Genomic DNA, 23153 nt, shown 5'->3' on the forward strand with positions numbered 1-23153 from the left:
CTGCTTATTGATTTACTGTGGCCGGCGTAATGAGAAGCAGACCCTATGCTATGAGCACAATGTTCTACTTAAGTAAAGAGTCATGAACCCGCTGTTAAGCAACTACCTTGCCCATCTTCTCTCCCTTCCCTCTCTCTCTCTCCCCCCTCTCTCTCCCTCCAGAATAAATACAACGGTCTGTTGGATCACTCCAGATGGAAATTCTTAAAGCAGAGTTGCTGTGGAAGTGCACATTGCTGGACAGGATATCCTGTATTACTCACATCAACGATCACCTAAACACCTCCTGACCGTAGGGATAAACATCAGTGTGTGTCAACAGAAAACAGAATACCACCAGAAATGTCACATAGGAAGACAAAACTTAAAATCAGTAGCCTTAAGTAGTCCTGAGTGGTGCAGCGGTCTAAGGCACTGAATATCAGTGCTAGAGGCATCACTACAGACCCTGGTTTGATCCCGGGCTATATCACAAACGGACGTGATTGGGAGTCCCATATGCGGTGCAGAATTAGCCCAGTGTCGTCCGGGTTAGGTGCGGGTTTGGCCGGGGTAGGTCGACATTGTAAAATAAGAATTTGTTATTAACTGACTTGTCTAGTTAAATAAAGGTTAAATAAAGCATTTTTTAATTTATTTTTTATCATCAATAGATTTATACGGCACACAGACACTCCCCATAAATAATACTGCAGAGGGCCCCAGAGGGCCCACAACCACCACTCCCACCACCATCGCCTATCTGACTACGTAACGCATGCCTCTACTGCAATGACTGACAAGAATTATAGTCAGAACACTGACGTACAATTCTCATTAGTTTGGGAGCAATATGAATTTGAATTACATAAGAGAGAGAGAGCAAGGTTGTTTAACATGCTCTGAGTCTGAGTAGTACGTGACAGTACGTGATATGCTAGCCTCAGGATAAAATACAAAACTGTGAGCCGTCAATTCACCACATCGAGCAGTTATGTTAGCTAGGATACACCTTGTACAATGTCATCAGAGCACAACGCAATTATTGTTGTCTATCAACAATGACAAGTCACCGGGGTCTGACAATCTGGATGGAAAATTACTGAAGATAATAGCAGACGATATTGGCATATCTTCAATTTAAGCCTACTAGAAAGTGTGCGCCCTTAGGCCTGGAGGGAAGCTATTCCGCTACCCAATATAGTAAAGCCCCCTTTACTGGGTCAAATAGCCGACCAATCAGCCTGTTACCAAACCTTAGTAAACTTCTGGAAAAAATAATGTTTGACCAGATACAATGCTATTTCACAGTAAACAAATTGACAACAGACTTTCACCATGCTTATAGAGAAGGACACTCAACAAGCACAGCACTTACACAAATGACTGATGATTGGCTGAGAGAAATTGATGATAAAATGATTGTGGGGGCTGTCTTGTTAGACTTCAGTGCAGCTTTTGACATTATCGATCATAGTCTGCTGCTGGAAAAACATATGTGTTATGACTTTACACCCCCTGCTATACTGTGGATAAAGAGTTACTTGTCTAACAGAACACAGAAGGTGTTCTTTAATGGATGCCTCTCAAACATAATCCAGGTAGAATCAGGAATTCCCCAGGGTAGCTGTTTAGGCCCCTTGCTTTTTATTTTTTTTGCTAATGACATGCCACTGACTTTGAGTAAAGCCATAGTGTCTATGTATGCAGATGACTCAACACTATACAAGTCAACTACTACAGTGACTGAAATACTTAACAAAGAGCTGCAGTTAGTTTCAGAGTGGGTGGCAAGGATTAAGTTAGCCCTAAACATTTAAAAATCTAAAAGCATTGTATTTTGGACAAAACATTCACTAAACCCTAAACCTCAACTAAATCTTGTAATGAATAATGTGGAAATTGAGCAAGTTGAGATGACTAAACTGCTTGGAGTAACCCTAGATTGTAAACTGTCATGGTAAAAACATACTGATACAGAAGTAACTAAGATGGGGAGAAGTCTGTCCATAATAAAGCGATGCTCTGCCTTCTTAACAACACTATCAACAAGGCAGGAACCACAAGTCTTCGTTTTGTCACGCCTTGACTACTGTTCAGCCTTGTGGTCAGGTGCCACAAAAAAATGCAATTGGCTCAGAATAGGGCAGCACAGCTGGCCCTTGGATGTACGCAGAGAGCTAATAAACTCAGCAACAACAAAAAACGTCCTCTCACTGTTAACTGCGTTTATTTTCAGCAAACTTAACATGTGTAAATATTTGTATGAACATAACAAGATTCAACAACTGAGACATAAACTGAACAAGTTCCACAGACATGTGACTAACAGAAATTGAATAAAGTGTCCCTGAACAAAGGGGGGGTCAAAATCAAAAGTAACAGTCAGTATCTGGTGTGGCCACCAGCTGCATTAAGTACTGCAGTGCATCTCCTCCTCATGGACTGCACCAGATTTGCCAGTTCTTGCTATGAGATGTTACCCCACTCTTCCACCAGGCACCTGCAAGTTCCCAGACATTTCTGGGGGGAATGGCCCTAGACCTCACCCTCCGATCCAATAGGTCCCGACGTGCTCAATGGGATTGAGATCCGGGCTCTTCGCTGGCCATGGCAGAACACTGACATTCCTGTCTTGCAGGAAATCACGAACAGAACGAGCAGTTTGGCTGGTGCCATTGTCATGCTGGAGGGTCATGTCAGGATGAGCCGGCAGGAAGGGTACCACATGAGGGAGGAGGATGTTTTCCCTGTAAACAGCATTCAGATTGCCTGCAATGGCAACAAGCTCAGTCCGATGATGCTATGACACAATGCCCCAGACCATGACGGACCCTCCACCTCCAAATCGATCCTGCTCCAGAGTACAGGCCTCGGTGTGACGCTCATTCCTTTGATGATAAACACGAATCCGACCATCACCCCTGGTGAGACAAAACCGCGACTCGTCAGTGAAGAGCACTTTTTGCCAGTCGTGTCTAGTCCAGCGACGGTGGGATTGTGCCCATAGGTGACGTTGCCGGTGATGTTTGGTGAGGACCCGCCTTACAACAGGCCTATAAGCCCTCAGTCCAGCCCCTCTCAGCCTATTGCGGACAGTCTGAGCACTCATGGAGGGATTGTGCGTTCCTGGTGTAATTCAGGCAGTTGTTGTTTCCATCCTGTACCTGTCCCCCATGTGTGATGTTTGCATGTACCGATCCTGTGCAGGTGTTGTTACACGTGGTCTGCCAATGCAAGGACGATCAGCTGTCCGTCCTGTCTCCCTGTAGCACTATCTTAGGCGTCTCACAGTACAAACATGGCAATTTATTGCCCTGGCCACATCTGCAGTCCTCATGCCTCCTTTCACTTTCACGCAGTTGAGCAGGGACACTAGGCATCTTTCTTTTGGTGTTTTTCAGAGTTAGTAGAAAGGCCTCTTTAGTGTCCTAAGTTTTCATAACTGTGACATTAATTGCCTACTGTCTGTAAACTGTTAGTGTCTTAACGACCGGTCCACAGGTGCATGTTCATTAATTGTTTATGGTTCATTGAACAAGCATGGAAAACAGTGTTTAAACGCTTTACAGTGAAGATCTGTGAAGTTATTTTGATTTTTTACAAATTATCTTTTTAAGACAGGGTCCTGATAAAGGGTAAAGGGGAGTTTATTAATAATATGCATATCAATCTCCTGGCTCAAAGTGGAGGAGAGATTGACTTCATCACTACTTGCATTTATGAGAGGTATTGACATGTTGAATGCACTGAGCTGTCTGTCTAAACGACATAAAGCACGGACACCCATGCATACCCCACATGACATGCCACAAAAGTTCTCTTCACAGTCCCCAAGTCCAGAACAGACTATGGGAGGTGCACAGTACTACATAGAGCCATGACAACATGGAGCTCTGTTCCACATCAAGTAACTGACTCGAGCAGTAAAATTAGATAAAAAAAAACAGATAAAAAAACACCTTATAGAACAGCGGGGACCGTAAAGCAACACAAACATAGGCATACACACACAAACACACGCACGCACACACACACACACGCGCACACACACACACACACACACACACACGCACGCACGCACACACGCATACACACACGCACACACGCATACACACACACACACACGCACGCACACACACGCATACACACACGCACACACACACACACACACGATAACATACGCACTATACACACACATGGATTTAGTACTGTAGATATGAGGTAGTGGTGGAGTAGAGGCCTGAGGGCACACAGTGCGTTGTGAAATCTCTGAATGTATTGTAGTGTTTTTTAAATTGTATAAACTGCCTTAATTTTGCTGGAAAATACATATACCTAGGTGCCCTAAACACCGAGAACACACAAGAGAAACATATGAATTTGATGACAAACTGCCAGTGGTGGTGAGGTCAGGAAGGGAAACAGAACAAAGTGATGAACGTTCAGGAGGAAGTGTGTGTAGGTGGTGGGCGAGTTATGAGTTGAACATCACATTTTGGTTTGTTGTATGTTTGTATGAGAGATAAGGGCTCCCGAGGGCTCCCGAGTAGCACTGCATCCCAGTCCCTGGTTTGAATCCAGGCTGCATCACATCCGGCTGTGAGTGGGAGTCTCATAGGGCGGCGCACAATTGGTCCAGCGTCGTCCGGGGTTGGCCGGGGTAGGCTGTCATTGTAAATAAGAATTTGTTCTTAACTGACTTGCCTAGTTAAGAAAAGGTCATATTAAAAAATAAAAATAAAATGAGTCTCGTCCAGGAGGCAGAACTGAGCTATTTCAGAACTGAGCTATTTCAGGTCAAAATTGGCTATATTGTAAAAATCTATGAAACCAAAAATGTGCTCACTTGGTCTTAATTTAAGGTTAGGCATTATAGTTAGCAGTATGGTTAAGCTTAGGGTTAAGGTTAGGTTTAAAATTCGATGTTATGACTTTGTGGCTGTGCCAGCTAGTGACCACTCTGCAGAGCTGCTTCCAGTACATGACTCATGATGAAAAACGCTAGCCTGCACATTTGAACGTAAGCTCATGAAGTATGTTTTTGTTGGGAAAAACAAGTCTACATGTGCATCAGTGTGTGTGTGTGTGTGTGTATGTGTGTATGTGTGTGTTCAAGCGTTCCTGCATGCACGTAACTCACATCGAGACAGGATGACACACACACACACACACACACACACACAGTAAGCTACAGCTCTGTCCTTTATGGCAGCCCCTCTCTGATTACCCTGGGTAAATGTGCGTTATTGCCGCTCGTATGAAGAGCCCTATCGTGGTTGACACACACGCAGCCCAGGGTACATTTCCACTCCGCACAATCTTCAGTTGTCTTGCTGAGGGGAGGGCTTGTCAGTGTGTAGCATCGGGTGTCTGTCACCCCCCTGGTCAACCGGATATCATGACACAAATATTAAACACCCCAAATAATGGCCACAAAGCAGACAGAGAGAGAGGTAAAGGGAGAAAGAGTGAGGGAGAGCAAGAGAGAGAGAGAGAGAGATGGCCTAAACTCACCAAAGGCGAGCGTGGAAGGCATATGTGTGATTTATTTTAGAATGCATTGTTTTGAATTATAATGACCCAACTGAAGCCGGATGGGCGCGTTGTCCCCTTTGACGCCTCGCTCAATTAGAACGTGTCTCTATTTTTGCCTTTTGTCACTGGTGCTGTATTCACACAAAACAATTCAAATATTGTCATTATGCACTTTTTTTTAGGCTCATTTCAACTGCAACAGGTAGCTAAGGGCTGAGCCTTTACCATACATGCTACATTAGACCAATTCATCCTCTTATGGAAACAACATTGCGATCAGAAAAGGCGATTAGAGATATGGACTATTCTGCTAGCATACAGTCACTGCTCTGCCTGTCCCTTCCTTTCCACCCTCCTCGCTCTGCTTGCTCCACCCACCTCGCTCTGCTTGCTCCACCCACCTCGCTCTGCTTGCTCCACCCGCCTGCTTCTGGTGAGTTTTCACTGGAGAGTCTCTAGTAAAATGTTAAGGTACTCGTGTCTTAGCCAGAGGCTTCATGTAGACCTCCTCACACCTCCAAATGAAAGTCAGGTGAATCAGCGCCCAGAGGACTGCAAACATCTTCAAAGGATGAGAATGAGAGAGGGGGCTGAGAATGAGCGAGGGGGGTGAGAATGAGAGGGGAGCTGAGAATGAGAGAGGGGGGTGAGAATTAGAGGGGAGCTGAGAATGAGTGAGGGGGTGAGAATGAGCGAGGGGGTGAGAATGAGAGGGGAGCTGAGAATGAGAGAGGGGGTGAGAATTAGAGGGGAGCTGAGAATGAGTGAGGGGTGAGAATGAGCGAGGGGGTGAGAATGAGAGGGGAGCTGAGAATGAGAGAGGGGCGTGAGAATTAGAGGGGAGCTGAGAATGAGTGAGGGGGTGAGAATGACCGAGGGGGTGAGAATGAGAGGGAGCTGAGAATGAGAGAGGGGGTGAGAATTAGAGGGGAGCTGAGATTGAGTGAGGGGGTGAGAATGAGTGAGGGGGTGAGAATGAGAGGGGAGCTGAGAATGAGTGAGGGGTGAGAATGAGAGGGGAGCTGAGAATGAGTGAGGGGTGAGAATGAGAGGGAGCTGAGAATGAGTGAGGGGGTGAGAAGGAGAGGGGGTGGAATGAGTGAGGGGGTGAGAATGAGAGGGAGCTGACAATGAGCGAGGGGGTGAAAATGAGAGGGGGTGAGAATGAGTGAGGGGGTGAGAATGAGAGGGGAGCTGAGAATGAGTGAGGGGTGAGAATGAGAGGGGGTGGAATGAGTGAGGGGGTGAGAATGAGAGGGGAGCTGAGAATAAGAGGGGAGCTGAGAATGAGAGCGGAGCTGAGAATGAGTGAGGGGGCGAAAAGAGAGGGGAGTGAGAATGAGAGGGGAGCTGAGAATGAGCGAGGGGGATGAGAATGAGAGGGAGCTGAGAATGAGCGAGGGGTGAGAATGAGCGAGGGGTGAGAATGAGAGGGAACTGAGAATGAGCGAGGGGTGAGAATGAGCGAGGGGTGAAAATGAGAGGGGAACTGAGAATGAGAGGGGAGCTGAGAATGAGCGAGGGGTGAGAATGAGAGAGGGGTGAGAATGAGAGAGGGGGTGAGAATGAGAGAGGGGTGAGAATGAGAGAGGGGGTGAGAATGAGAGAGGGGGTGAGAATGAGAGAGGGGTGAGAATGAGAGAGGGTGAGAATGAGAGAGGGGGTGAGAATGAGAGAGGGGTGAGAATGAGAGAGGGGTGAGAATGAGAGAGGGGTGAGAATGAGAGATGGGGGTGAGAATGAGAGATGGGGGTGAGAATGAGAGAGGGGGTGAGAATGAGAGGGAGCTGAGAATGAGCGAGGGTGGTGAGAATGAGAGGGGAACTGAGAATGAGCGAGGGGGTGAGAATGAGCGAGGGGTGAAAATGAGAGGGAACTGAGAATGAGAGGGGAGCTGAGAATGAGCGAGGGGGTGAGAATGAGAGGGGAACTGAGAATGAGCGAGGGGGTGAGAATGACAGGGAGCTGAGAATGAGAGAGGGGGTGAGAATGAGAGAGGGGGTGAGAATGAGAGAGGGGGTGAGAATGAGAGAGGGGGTGAGAATGAGAGATGGGGGTGAGAATGAGAGATGGGGGTGAGAAGGAGAGATGGGGGTGAGAAGGAGAGATGGGGGTGAGAATGAGAGAGGGGGTGAGAATGAGAGAGGGGGTGAGAATGAGAGAGGGGGTGAGAATGAGAGAGGGGTGAGAATGAGAGAGGGGTGAGAATGAGAGAGGGGGTGAGAATGAGAGAGGGGTGAGAATGAGAGATGGGGGTGAGAATGAGAGAGGGGGGTGAGAATGAGAGAGGGGGGTGAGAATGAGAGAGGGGGTGAGAATGAGAGAGGGGGTGAGAATGAGAGGGGAGCTGAGAATGAGAGGGGAGCTGAGAATGAGCGAGGGGGTGAGAATGAGAGAGGGGGTGAGAATGAGAGAGGGGGGTGAGAATGAGAGGGGAGCTGAGAATGAGCGAGGGGGGTGAGAATGAGCGAGGGGGGTGAGAATGAGAATAAAAAGGTGGAGGAAGGTGCTTACTTCTGCTGGAGGAGGGAAAATAAATGTTCCAATCAATTTCCCAGGTCCAGAGGGTTGTGTCAGTGAATCATTACACTGAGGGAGATGCTCCTCTGGTCGGACTGATACCACAGAGTCTGGATCAACAGCTGGTACCTTAGAAACCCTCTAAAGAGGATGAGCCCTCAACCCTGACCCCTAACCCCTGGTCATCTGCCAGTAGCATAGGACAAGTATCTATATGTGATGGGATTGTACACAGTGGAGCAATCGCTGATTTTGGGGTTTCAATCCTATTGGTGCATGAAGTTGGATGAACAGTAGTGCTGTGGTGGTGGGTGTTCTATTCCAAGAGATTCAACCTCATTGAACCCCTCGACTGTGTCAAAGTTCAACCACACAGTGTCAAAGAACTCTAGGTCAAACTCTACACTGCTAGTTATAGGAAGATGTGGGGTTGATACTTCACCCTCTTCAGTTGTTTCAGACATGACCATTTAGACTTAGTTAATTTGGGTTTACAAGTACAACTGCATTGAACAGAATATGTATAGACAAAGAAGTCCCGACCACAGACAGTCAAGCAGACCTTCAGCTATGAAGGGCACACAACCGAGCAAGCCTTCACCCAGGCCTTGACCAGAAGGCCAAACACTCCCCTACACATACCTACCAGGGTCTACCCGGGTCTACACGGGTCCACCCGGGTCTACACTGGTACACCAGGTTCTACCCGGTTTTACCGGGGCCTACCCGGGTCTACACGGGTCCACCCGGGTCTACACTGGTACACCAGGTTCTACCCGGTTTTACCGGGGCCTACCCGGGTCTACACGGGTCCACCCGGGTCTACACTGGTACACCAGGTTCTACCCGGTTTTACCAGGGTCTACGTAGGTCTACCCGGTTTTACCAGGGTCTACGTAGGTCTACCCGGTTTTACCAGGGTCTACGTAGGTCTACCCGGTTTTACCGGGGTCTACACTGGTACACCAGGTTCTACCCGGTTTTACCGGGGCCTACGCGGGTCTACACGGGTCCACCCGGGTCTACACTGGTACACCAGGTTCTACCCGGTTTTACCGGGGTCTACGTAGGTCTACCCGGTTTTACCAGGGTCTACGTAGGTCTACCCGGTTTTACCAGGGTCTACGTAGGTCTACCCGGTTTTACCGGGGTCTACACTGGTACACCAGGTTCTACCCAGTTTTACCAGGGCCTACCCGGGTCTTAACATACAATACAGTATGTGACAAGTATAAGGACAGGACGGAATTTTCCATCCAAAACCTTTTAGGTTCAGGGGCTCCACTTGGCCGTAAAAGTGGTGTGACCGGGGTGTTTGGCCCCATGAAGAAAAAGGTTTAGTAGAGGTCTGTGTTTGTCTGTCAGGCACTGGGGACCAGTGGAAAATTCCCACTCACAGGTCTGAAGGATCTGAGACACTCCTCCACGGTAGCCCCCCACCGGCCACATTTCTCTTTCACCGCCCTAACGGTTAACGGCAGCCGTGGTTTTTATGGGAAAGGGCCCAGGGGGATTGTTTTGTTGTCAGGGCTAACAGCCTAGTCCGTAAGGTTGTGGCGGCTACATTTGTTGGCGTCTGTCCAGCCCTATGCACAATTCTTAGAAAATATCTGGTGACATCTGTAGCACCTGTTGGGGGGGGGTACATGTGCGTGTGTGTGTGTGTGTGGGGGGGGTGCGTGTGTGCGTGTGTGTGTGTGGGGGGGGTACGTGTGTGCGTGTGTGTTTGAGTAGAGTGGCTGCTGACCTATATGGCAAGGCAAATTGATCTGAATAGAGATGGATGCTTCTATCACTGGTTTCAAAAGTTTCTCAGCAGTTTAAATCTTCCCACACGGTCAGAATGTGCTAATCATCTCACTAAGACCCTGACAGAGTCAATAAAAATGCCAGGGAAACTAGTGATGTTTGTACCACCAAATGGCTAGTATGCTTGCATGAGAACATTGATCTGGACTGGGGAAGACATGTCTGTGTTGTGTGGAGATTCAGAGATGGGACAATACAGGGGGTCTTCATACCTGTGTCCCAAGGCAGCCTACCATCATGTGGGTGAGCAATTTGGCAGCAAACATGGGGAAGCGAGAACACAGCAGGTGGGATACGATGGCCAAGACGAAAGCTGAGGATCAGACCAAAAAATATGCTTTGTCATTCCATGTCAACCATAAAAACCCATGTTTTATACTTGGATCAAAAATGCTTGTGGTAAGAGCATCTAAAACCGAGTGGGAGGGGACTGTAGGACGGGAAGAGGCCCGAGCGATATCCAAAAGAAACAACAGTGATGAGGCAGACAGAATGGAGAAATGAAAGGAACAAGACAGAGGAAACGAAGGGAGACACACATATACAGAAGATATAGATAAATAGATAAAAAGAGAGCGAGAAACAAAGAAAAATGGATATAGTAGAAACAAGGACTGAAGGCAAAACTAGTTGTACTGAATACCTAGAGACTCTTCCTCCATACGGTACCTGAGATGCAGATGAAGCCTGAGGCGTAGAAGGCCTCGTTGTAGGAGGCCAGGGAAGCCATCTGGGCGTGGGCCGTGTACACAGACAGGTGGGAGCAGGCACACTCCACATAGTTCCCACTGTCCTCCACCACCCTGCAGAACTGCCCGTCTGACAGCCAGCTAGAGGAGAGGGAGAGATAATACAGGAAGTAGTCAGCCTTAGGCAGGAAGTTCATATGAAGTTCTGATTGGAACATCCAGCTCTGTAGTGTCTCTGCTTGATTGGTTGCTCCGATGTGTCCACTCTCAGATACATTAGGGAACTCAAAGAGTGACATGTATGACAAGATAAGAGCATAGAACTCATATTTTTTCCTTATGAAAATGAAGTTAATTTACTTTGTGCCTGACAGACAAGACTGATTGTCCTAGTCACGACTGCAAAGTCCATGACAAACATTAATAGACCTGTCATCAGTGCAGTGAGACAAGGAGGAAGTTGAACAGGCCTTTCTTTTCCCCCTCAGGGTGACGTTATCAACGCTGTCGTCTGCTTGGAGGTTGAACGCTGTCGTCCATCTGAGAGATGGATTGTTGTTGGATTGTAGTTATAGCTGCTCCACGGGCCAAACCAAACCGGAGAAATCTGCTTCCTGTTACAAGCTGTTCAGCCAAGAGTCCCACTTCGGACCTCCTCCGTAATGTTCTTTCAAACACACTTCTGAGGGGCGGGATTGTTCGGGAACTTGGAGCAGAGCAAACTGAACACTCACAGACATCACAGAGCAGTCTAGGCCAGCCCAGAGAGGGATTGAGGGAGGCCAATTCATCTATGTCCAAAGAAAGAGGTCATGGCTGGACAGAACCTGATCCCTGAACTCTGACCTCTCTACTAGAGGCTGACCTGAAGTGTGAGGTTCACACCTACAGAGCAGACTCGAGAAGAAAGGGGAGGACCCTTTAACTCACCTAAGTCATTGTGTCCTACAGTCATTTCACTCACACACCACATTATCACATGGGTTCAAGTTCAGGATAGCAACAGAAATTAAGAGAAATATACGTTTTGGGGAATTAATACAAAACATAGAATCTGTGATTAAGAATGCTCTGTTTGTTGTGCTAGAGCTTCATAGTACTATGCGAAGTAAAGTAACTGGGTATAGGAGTGGGGGGTCGTACCTCTCAACAGCCTGGCTCCACAGAAGGCACTGAGACTGGCCAGGTTTGACCCTCAACCCGGGGGTGTGGATACGGTATACCACCTCGTTACCCTCAGTCAGGGGTCGTGACCCTCGGCCCTGCAGGCTGGCAGAGAACACCTACACATCCAGAGAAATACCATTACAGTATAGAGTGGGATGGAGCTGGCCCGAAACACGGATCTGAGGTCAACTTTGTGCTTTTCCTATTATTGTTCAACTAAGGATTGGGGAGGGGTAAACTGATCCTAGATCTGGGTCTACGGTTGCCATGGACAAACACTATAGGTGTTTATAGCTGTAAAGACCTAGTGGCAGAGACCTGGCACAGAGCTTCAGTGGAACAACACTGCCCCCTGCAGTTTACACCAAGCACTAAGGTTCCATTGAGGAATACATTTTCAACTGTAATACCACAGGTATTTTACTTTTTACTTTTTACAAGAATGACTTCGGGAAGAATTGCAGAGTGCACCCATTTCCAGTATAGTTACCCATCAGTCGAAGTATTACTAGCTGTCATGGTGTTGCTTTGAGTGTATGTGGGTCTGCTTGCCTTGCCGTTGAGCGCGGTGGTTTTGTCGGTGAGGAACCAGTGTTCGGTGCTGTACTCTGTGAGCTGCACCCGGCGGCAGGCTGAGGGGGAGATGGTGCCAGTGGGCAAGGCTGGCACATCCAGGAGTTTCTCTGGCAACTGAAAGGTGTCTGAGTTCTTGCCTGTGAACATGTGCCCGTTGATCTGGGTAGGGTACCAGTGGTAGGAAGAGATGGAAATGTAGGCACAAGTGTCCAGAATGGTCCTCCCCCTTTAAAAAAAACAACAAATCACACTCTCATGTTACTCATATAGTCTTCTTTTTAACAGTGGGAAAGGGTGATCCATTCTATATTTTTCCCCTCAAATAAGACATCTACTATAATAGCATAGTCAGCGGCGGAAATAATAGACAGCAATACTCTTTTTTTTTACCAACAATCCCCCATGAGGCAGGACGCACCTTTGAGCCTGTGTTCCACACTGGCTGTGTGTGAGCAGGGAAAAGGCAAAGCGCTCGGCCACCTCTGCCAGTTGGCTCAGGCCTCCTGTGTCGACTCGGCTGGGGTTGGCCATGGCACACAGTAGGTCATAGGTCAAGCCACGGCTGCTGTCCGCAATAGGGGTGCGCTCTGCCTCCGTAAGCACCTGGCCAAGCAGAGAGAGAATCTCAGTTTGTGTAGAATTGGAGGTAATTATGACTAAGACAAATATATAGAATAATCTGAGAGCCACCTATCAAATTCACACACACACACACACACACACACACACACACACACACACACACACACACACACACACACACACACACACACACACACACACACACACAACCCTGTGGGATATGTAACACACACAGTACCCTGTGGGTTATGTATCACACACAGTGCCCTGTGGGTTATGTAACACACACAGTGCCCTGTGGGTTATGTAACACACACAGTGCCCTGTGGGTTATGTAAGACACACACTACCCTGTGGGTTATGTAAGACACACAGTGCCCTGTGGGTTATGTAAGACACACAGTGCCCTGTGGGATATGTAACACACACAGTGCCCTGTGGGTTATGTAACACACACAGTGCCCTGTGGGTTATGTAACACACACAGTGCCCTGTGGGATATGTAAGACACACAGTGCCCTGTGGGATATGTAACACACACAGTGCCCTGTGGGATATGTAACACACACAGTGCCCTGTGGCTTATGTAACATACACAGTACAATGCAAACACAGGCTAGGTTTGCCTCTCAGTGAGTGTGTGTGGAAGCTCTTAAGTGTGATGTCTCTTTGGACCTCCCATCTCCCTCTCAGGAACATGTTGGTTCATTCCTAGTTTGGTGGTGACAGTTATTCACTGTGTCCTTAGCCCCAATCTGCTTTCTCACATTGTAAAGACGGGTTGGTTGCTTAGCAACAAAACCGACCCGTGCGCAACTCGGGGGATAAACAGAACGTTTTGGCTTAGATTGTTGACATCATGTTAGCTATATTTCATCTCCAATATTTATTGAAAACATAAATAAATTTGCACAATGAGCACTTGCTGTCTCTCAAATACATTGTTACAGTTGTTGGTTAGTAGCTAGCAAATTTTTGCCATATTAGCATTGACATGAAATCAGTCAAACACCTCAAAACTAGACACGGTGCCAAGAACAAGATAAAACTAGCTGAAACGAGTCACCAACATGGCAGTTTCTTGTCATTGTTGCTAGCTATCTGACCATCCAGAATCACAACAACACACAACCTTCTGCCTCACTGAAGCGTGTGCATCGTTTTCGTGACATTGTCAGCTAACCCGTCTATTACAGAGCAGACTTGACTTGGCTACAGGCTGATGGATTCAGCTGCTTTAGTCAGACACTAAGTGACAACAGAGACCTTTTAAAAACTCATCTGTAGATCTGTCATTGTTTTGTACTTGGACAAAACTCACACACAGGCACACACATATGCAACACACACATATGCAACACACACTAGACACACACATACACAAAAAAAACAGAACTTGTAATAGCAAACAAAACAAATACTAGCTCCTCCTTCTCCCCACTCGCTCCCTCACTCTCCTTCCCTCTCACCTTCCCCAGTGCGTCCAGCACGGCGGTCAGTTGTTCTGGATTGAGCTGTGCCGTGAACTTGCTGAGCAGAGCCTGGAGCACCCTGTCCAGTATGGTAGTGTCCAGAGGCTGCTGGAGCTGGTCCAACAGGACCCACACAGCCTGGGCCTCTGTGCCCGACACCAGGGTCACGTTGGCCAGGCCGTACTCAGGGTGCACCCTGGCCCCTCCACTGGCCCCATACAGCTCCACGTGAAAGCGCTTCGGCGGGGGGTTGGAGGAGGCCTGGTCTGGGGTGAGGGTGATGTTCAGCCCTATGCTCCTTTGGCCCAGGTCAAAGGTCAGCTGGCCCTCTTCTTTCAGAAAGTCCATCCCGGCCACGGCAGGCCAGATCAGAGTGGGCCCTACTGCCTCAGCCCGAGGGACTTCCTTTTGGATGACAACGAAACAGGAGTGTGAGGTCACAGTAGGATGGAAAGATGGAGGGAGTTGGGAAAGAAGACGGAGAGAGAGAAAGAGAGATGGGTGGATGAATAGGGGATAGGTGTTGCGTCATTACCACTGGCGTACCAACCACCCCCGCAGCCCCTGTAAATATCACTGCACCCTCCTCTCCCTTCCCAAACAGCCTAAGAACGTGTTTTTGTTGTTGTTGAAGAAACAAGAAATTGGCTGTAAAAACTACAACATTTTATCTCAACCTCATGACAAAATGTGTAGAATAGGATGGAAATTAGCTTTAAAAATGCTAAATTATCTCAGCCTCATTGCAAGATTTATAGAATAGCATGATATTAGCTATAAAACTGGGTGTTAGGGGAAGTGGATAAGGGGGACCTGCGAAAATGCGGTATGCCGATGGTCATTTCAAAAGATAAGAGGAGATGGTTGGAGAGCCATTGAGAAACAGAAGAAGGGAAAAGGACAAATGAATGTGGAGGGACTCATGCGTCCTTTGAGTCATTGATATGTATTCTCAGAACATCATTAGTGTGAAAGATGACAGGAGATAACCTGATCATATGTAACAGGATGTGGAGACTGAAGATAACCTGGTCATATGTATCAGGATAAGATGACTGGAGATAACCTGGTCATATGTAACAGGATAAGATGACTGGAGATAACCTGGTCATATGTATCAGGATAAGACGACAGGAGATAACCTGGTCATATGTATCAGGATGTGGAGACTGTAGTTAACCTGGTTATATGTAACAGGATGTGGAGACTGGAGATAACCTGGTCATATGTAACAGGATGTGGAGACTGTAATTAACCTGGTTATATGTAATAGGATGTGGAGACTGTAGTTAACCTGGTTATATGTAACAGGATGTGGAGACTGTAGTTAACCTGGTTATATGTAATAGGATGTGGAGACTGTAGTTAACCTGGTTATATGTAACAGGAGGTGGAGACTAGTTAAATCAAAATCAAATCAAATTTTATTTGTCACATACACATGGTTAGCAGATGTTAATGCGAGTGTAGCGAAATGCTTGTGCTTCTAGTTCCGACAATGCAGTGATAACCAACAAGTAATCTAACTAACAATTCTAAAACTACTGTCTTATACACAGTGTAAGGGGATAAAGAATATGTACATAAGGATATATGAGTGAGTGATGGTACAGAGCAGCATACAGTAGATGGTATCGAGTACAGTATATACATATGAGATGAGTATGTAGACAAAGTAAACAAAGTGGCATAGTTAAAGTGGCTAGTGATACATGTATTACATAAGGATGCAGTCGATGATGTAGAGTACAGTATATACGTATGCATATGAGATGAATAATGTAGGGTAAGTAACATTATATAAGGTAGCATTGTTTAAAGTGGCTAGTGATATATTTACATCATTTCCCATCAATTCCCATTATTAAAGTGGCTGGAGTTGGGTCAGTGTCAATGACAGTGTGTTGGCAGCAGCCACTCAATGGTGGCTGTTTAACAGTCTGATAGCCTTGAGATAGAAGCTGTTTTTCAGTCTCTCAGTCCCAGCTTTGATGCACCTGTACTGACCTCGCCTTCTGGATGATAGCGGGGTGAACAGGCAGTGGTTCGGGTGGTTGATGTCCTTGATGATCTTTATGGCCTTCCTGTAACATCGGGTGGTGTAGGTGTCCTGGAGGGCAGGTAGTTTGCCCCCGGTGATGCGTTGTGCAGACCTCACTACCCTCTGAGAGCCTTACGGTTGAGGGCGGAGCAGTTGCCGTACCAGGCGGTGATACAGCCCGCCAGGATGCTCTCGATTGTGCATCTGTAGAAGTTCGTGAGTGCTCCTGGTGACAAGCCGAATTTCTTCAGCCTCCTGAGGTTGAAGAGGCGCTGCTGCGCCTTCTTCACGACGCTGTCAGTGTGAGTGGACCAATTCAGTTTGTCTGTGATGTGTATGCCGAGGAACTTAAAACTTGCTACCCTCTCCACTACTGTTCCATCGATGTGGATAGGGGGGTGTTCCCTCTGCTGTTTCCTGAAGTCCACAATCATCTCCTTAGTTTTGTTGACGTTGAGTGTGAGGTTATTTTCCTGACACCACACTCCGAGGGCCCTCACCTCCTCCCTGTAGGCCGTCTTGTCGTTGTTGGTAATCAAGCCTACCACTGTTGTGTCGTCCGCAAACTTGATGAGTTAAGTTAACCTTGATGAGTTTAGTTAACCTGGTTATATGTAACAGGATGTGGAGACTGGAGATAACCTGGTTATATGTAACAGGATGTGGAGACTGTAGTTAACCTGGTTATATGTAACAGGATGTGGAGACTGTAGTTAACCTGGTTATATGTAACAGGATGTGGAGACTGTAGTTAACCTGGTTATATGTAACAGGATGTGGAGACTAGTTAACCTGGTTATATGTAACAGGAGGTGGAGACTAGTTAACCTGGTTATATGTAACAGGAGGTGGAGACTAGTTAACCTGGTTATATGTAATAGGATGTGGAGACTGTAGTTAACCTGGTTATATGTAACAGGATGTGGAGACTGTAGTTAACCTGGTTATATGTAATAGGATGTGGAGACTGTAGTTAACCTGGTTATATGTAATATGATGTGGAGACTGTAGTTAACCTGGTTATATGTAACAGGATGTGGAGACTAGTTAACCTGGTTATATGTAATAGGATGTGGAGACTGTAGTTAACCTGGTTATATGTAACAGGAGGTGGAGACTAGTTAACCTGGTTATATGTAACAGGATGTGGAGACTAGTTAACCTGGTTATATGTAATAGGATGTGGAGACTGTAGTTAACCTGGTTATATGTAATAGGATGTGGAGACTGTAGTTAACCTGGTTATATGTAACAGGATGTGGAGACTAGTTAACCTGGTTATATGTAATAGGATGTGGAGACTGTAGTTAACCTGGTTATATGTAATAGGATGTGGAGACTGTAGTTAACCTGGTTATATGTAACAGGATGTGGAGACTAGTTAACCTGGTTATATGTAATAGGACGTGGAGACTGTAGTTAACCTGGTTATATGTAATAGGATGTGGAGACTGTAGTTAACCTGGTTATATGTAACAGGATGTGGAGACTAGTTAACCTGGTTATATGTAACAGGATGTGGAGACTGTAGTTAACCTGGTTATATGTAACAGGATGTGGAGACTGTAGTTAACCTGGTTATATGTAATATGATGTGGAGACTGTAGTTAACCTGGTTATATGTAACAGGATGTGGAGACTAGTTAACCTGGTTATATGTAACAGGAGGTGGAGACTGTAGTTAACCTGGTTATATGTAACAGGAGGTGGAGACTAGTTAACCTGGTTATATGTAACAGGATGTGGAGACTAGTTAAGCTGGTTATATGTAATAGGATGTGGAGACTGTAGTTAACCTGGTTATATGTAACAGGATGTGGAGACTGTAGTTAACCTGGTTATATGTAACAGGATGTGGAGACTGTAGTTAACCTGGTTATATGTAATATGATGTGGAGACTGTAGTTAACCTGGTTATATGTAACAGGATGTGGAGACTAGTTAACCTGGTTATATGTAACAGGAGGTGGAGACTGTAGTTAACCTGGTTATATGTAACAGGAGGTGGAGACTAGTTAACCTGGTTATATGTAACAGGATGTGGAGACTGTAGTTAACCTGGTTATATGTAATATGATGTGGAGACTGTAGTTAACCTGGTTATATGTAACAGGATGTGGAGACTAGTTAACCTGGTTATATGTAATAGGATGTGGAGACTGTAGTTAACCTGGTTATATGTAACAGGAGGTGGAGACTAGTTAACCTGGTTATATGTAACAGGATGTGGAGACTAGTTAACCTGGTTATATGTAATAGGATGTGGAGACTGTAGTTAACCTGGTTATATGTAACAGGATGTGGAGACTAGTTAACCTGGTTATATGTAATAGGATGTGGAGACTGTAGTTAACCTGGTTATATGTAACAGGATGTGGAGACTAGTTAACCTGGTTATATGTAATAGGATGTGGAGACTGTAGTTAACCTGGTTATATCTAATAGGATGTGGAGACTGTAGTTAACCTGGTTATATGTAACAGGATGTGGAGACTAGTTAACCTGGTTATATGTAATAGGATGTGGAGACTGTAGTTAACCTGGTTATATGTAACAGGATGTGGAGACTGTAGTTAACATGGTTATATGTAACAGGATGTGGAGACTGTAGTTAACCTGGTTATATGTAACAGGATGTGGAGACTGTAGTTAACCTGGTTATATGTAACAGGATGTGGAGACTAGTTAACCTGGTTATATGTAACAGGAGGTGGAGACTAGTTAACCTGGTTATATGTAACAGGAGGTGGAGACTAGTTAACCTGGTTATATGTAATAGGATGTGGAGACTAGTTAACCTGGTTATATGTAATAGGATGTGGAGACTGTATTTAACCTGGTTATATGTAATATGATGTGGAGACTGTAGTTAACCTGGTTATATGTAACAGGATGTGGAGACTGTAGTTAACCTGGTTATATGTAATAGGATGTGGAGACTGTAGTTAACCTGGTTATATGTAACAGGATGTGGAGACTGTAGTTAACCTGGTTATATGTAATAGGATGTGGAGACTGTAGTTAACCTGGTTATATGTAATATGATGTGGAGACTGTAGTTAACCTGGTTATATGTAACAGGATGTGGAGACTAGTTAACCTGGTTATATGTAATAGGATGTGGAGACTGTAGTTAACCTGGTTATATGTAACAGGAGGTGGAGACTAGTTAACCTGGTTATATGTAACAGGATGTGGAGACTAGTTAACCTGGTTATATGTAATAGGATGTGGAGACTGTAGTTAACCTGGTTATATGTAATAGGATGTGGAGACTGTAGTTAACCTGGTTATATGTAACAGGATGTGGAGACTAGTTAACCTGGTTATATGTAATAGGATGTGGAGACTGTAGTTAACCTGGTTATATGTAATAGGATGTGGAGACTGTAGTTAACCTGGTTATATGTAACAGGATGTGGAGACTAGTTAACCTGGTTATATGTAATAGGATGTGGAGACTGTAGTTAACCTGGTTATATGTAATAGGATGTGGAGACTGTAGTTAACCTGGTTATATGTAACAGGATGTGGAGACTAGTTAACCTGGTTATATGTAACAGGATGTGGAGACTGTAGTTAACCTGGTTATATGTAACAGGATGTGGAGACTGTAGTTAACCTGGTTATATGTAATAGGATGTGGAGACTGTAGTTAACCTGGTTATATGTAACAGGATGTGGAGACTAGTTAACCTGGTTATATGTAACAGGATGTGGAGACTGTAGTTAACCTGGTTATATGTAACAGGAGGTGGAGACTAGTTAACCTGGTTATATGTAACAGGATGTGGAGACTAGTTAACCTGGTTATATGTAATAGGATGTGGAGACTGTAGTTAACCTGGTTATATGTAACAGGATGTGGAGACTGTAGTTAACCTGGTTATATGTAACAGGATGTGGAGACTGTAGTTAACCTGGTTATATGTAATATGATGTGGAGACTGTAGTTAACCTGGTTATATGTAACAGGATGTGGAGACTAGTTAACCTGGTTATATGTAACAGGAGGTGGAGACTGTAGTTAACCTGGTTATATGTAACAGGAGGTGGAGACTAGTTAACCTGGTTATATGTAACAGGATGTGGAGACTGTAGTTAACCTGGTTATATGTAATAGGATGTGAGACTGTAGTTAACCTGGTTATATGTAACAGGATGTGGAGACTAGTTAACCTGGTTATATGTAATAGGATGTGGAGACTGTAGTTAACCTGGTTATATGTAACAGGAGGTGGAGACTAGTTAACCTGGTTATATGTAACAGGATGTGGAGACTAGTTAACCAGGTTATATGTAATAGGATGTGGAGACTGTAGTTAACCTGGTTATATGTAACAGGATGTGGAGACTAGTTAACCTGGTTATATGTAATAGGATGTGGAGACTGTAGTTAACCTGGTTATATGTAACAGGATGTGGAGACTAGTTAACCTGGTTATATGTAATAGGATGTGGAGACTGTAGTTAACCTGGTTATATCTAATAGGATGTGGAGACTGTAGTTAACCTGGTTATATGTAACAGGATGTGAGACTAGTTAACCTGGTTATATGTAATAGGATGTGGAGACTGTAGTTAACCTGGTTATATGTAACAGGATGTGGAGACTGTAGTTAACATGGTTATATGTAACAGGATGTGGAGACTGTAGTTAACCTGGTTATATGTAACAGGATGTGGAGACTGTAGTTAACCTGGTTATATGTAACAGGATGTGGAGACTAGTTAACCTGGTTATATGTAACAGGAGGTGGAGACTAGTTAACCTGGTTATATGTAACAGGAGGTGGAGACTAGTTAACCTGGTTATATGTAATAGGATGTGGAGACTAGTTAACCTGGTTATATGTAATAGGATGTGGAGACTGTATTTAACCTGGTTATATGTAATATGATGTGGAGACTGTAGTTAACCTGGTTATATGTAACAGGATGTGGAGACTGTAGTTAACCTGGTTATATGTAATAGGATGTGGAGACTGTAGTTAACCTGGTTATATGTAACAGGAGGTGGAGACTAGTTAACCTGGTTATATGTAACAGGATGTGGAGACTAGTTAACCTGGTTATATGTAATAGGATGTGGAGACTGTAGTTAACCTGGTTATATGTAATAGGATGTGGAGACTGTAGTTAACCTGGTTATATGTAACAGGATGTGGAGACTAGTTAACCTGGTTATATGTAACAGGAGGTGGAGACTAGTTAACCTGGTTATATGTAACAGGATGTGGAGACTAGTTAACCTGGTTATATGTAATAGGATGTGGAGAACGTAGTTAACCTGGTTATATGTAATAGGATGTGGAGACTGTAGTTAACCTGGTTATATGTAACAGGATGTGGAGACTAGTTAACCTGGTTATATGTAATAGGATGTGGAGACTGTAGTTAACCTGGTTATATGTAATAGGATGTGGAGACTGTAGTTAACCTGGTTATATGTAACAGGATGTGGAGACTAGTTAACCTGGTTATATGTAATAGGATGTGGAGACTGTAGTTAACCTGGTTATATGTAATAGGATGTGGAGACTGTAGTTAACCTGGTTATATGTAACAGGATGTGGAGACTAGTTAACCTGGTTATATGTAATAGGATGTGGAGACTGTAGTTAACCTGGTTATATGTAACAGGATGTGGAAACTGTAGTTAACATGGTTATATGTAACAGGATGTGGAGACTGTAGTTAACCTGGTTATATGTAACAGGATGTGGAGACTGTAGTTAACCTGGTTATATGTAACAGGATGTGGAGACTAGTTAACCTGGTTATATGTAACAGGAGGTGGAGACTAGTTAACCTGGTTATATGTAACGGGAGGTGGAGACTAGTTAACCTGGTTATATGTAATAGGATGTGGAGACTAGTTAACCTGGTTATATGTAATAGGATGTGGAGACTGTAGTTAACCTGGTTATATGTAATATGATGTGGAGACTGTAGTTAACCTGGTTATATGTAACAGGATGTGGAGACTGTAGTTAACCTGGTTATATGTAATAGGATGTGGAGACTGTAGTTAACCTGGTTATATGTAACAGGAGGTGGAGACTAGTTAACCTGGTTATATGTAACAGGATGTGGAGACTAGTTAACCTGGTTATATGTAATAGGATGTGGAGACTGTAGTTAACCTGGTTATATGTAACAGGATGTGGAGACTAGTTAACCTGGTTATATGTAATAGGATGTGGAGACTGTAGTTAACCTGGTTATATGTAATAGGATGTGGAGACTGTAGTTAACCTGGTTATATGTTATAGGATGTGGAGACTGTAGTTAACCTGGTTATATGTAATATAATGTGGAGACTGTAGTTAACCTGGTTATATGTAACAGGATGTGGAGACTAGTTAACCTGGTTATATGTAATAGGATGTGGAGACTGTAGTTAACCTGGTTATATGTAACAGGAGGTGGAGACTAGTTAACCTGGTTATATGTAACAGGATGTGGAGACTGTAGTTAACCTGGTTATATGTAACAGGATGTGGAGACTAGTTAACCTGGTTATATGTAATAGGATGTGGAGACTGTAGTTAACCTGGTTATATGTAACAGGAGGTGGAGACTAGTTAACCTGGTTATATGTAACAGGATGTGGAGACTAGTTAACCTGGTTATATGTAATAGGATGTGGAGACTGTAGTTAACCTGGTTATATGTAACAGGATGTGGAGACTGTAGTTAACCTGGTTATATGTAACATGATGTGGAGACTGTAGTTAACCTGGTTATATGTAACAGGATGTGGAGACTGTAGTTAAC

General features: G+C 44.9%; 1 protein-coding gene across 1 annotated transcript in view; it reads right to left on the bottom strand.

Moving 5' to 3' along the window:
* Nucleotides 1-23153, bottom strand: part of LOC115111158 (adhesion G-protein coupled receptor V1-like) — a 248439-nt gene that overhangs the window by 97519 nt on the left and 127767 nt on the right. The window contains exons 77-82 of the mRNA XM_065011405.1: nt 14330-14737; nt 12697-12881; nt 12255-12504; nt 11679-11818; nt 10516-10676; nt 10059-10159 (exon numbers count right to left, since the gene is read on the bottom strand). Of these exons, the coding sequence (XP_064867477.1) occupies nt 10059-10159; nt 10516-10676; nt 11679-11818; nt 12255-12504; nt 12697-12881; nt 14330-14737 (1245 nt within the window). The remainder of the gene's footprint in view (nt 1-10058; nt 10160-10515; nt 10677-11678; nt 11819-12254; nt 12505-12696; nt 12882-14329; nt 14738-23153) is intronic.

The sequence above is a fragment of the Oncorhynchus nerka genome, linkage group LG27, assembly GCF_034236695.1.
Source record: "Oncorhynchus nerka isolate Pitt River linkage group LG27, Oner_Uvic_2.0, whole genome shotgun sequence".
Lineage (NCBI taxonomy): Eukaryota > Metazoa > Chordata > Actinopteri > Salmoniformes > Salmonidae > Oncorhynchus > Oncorhynchus nerka.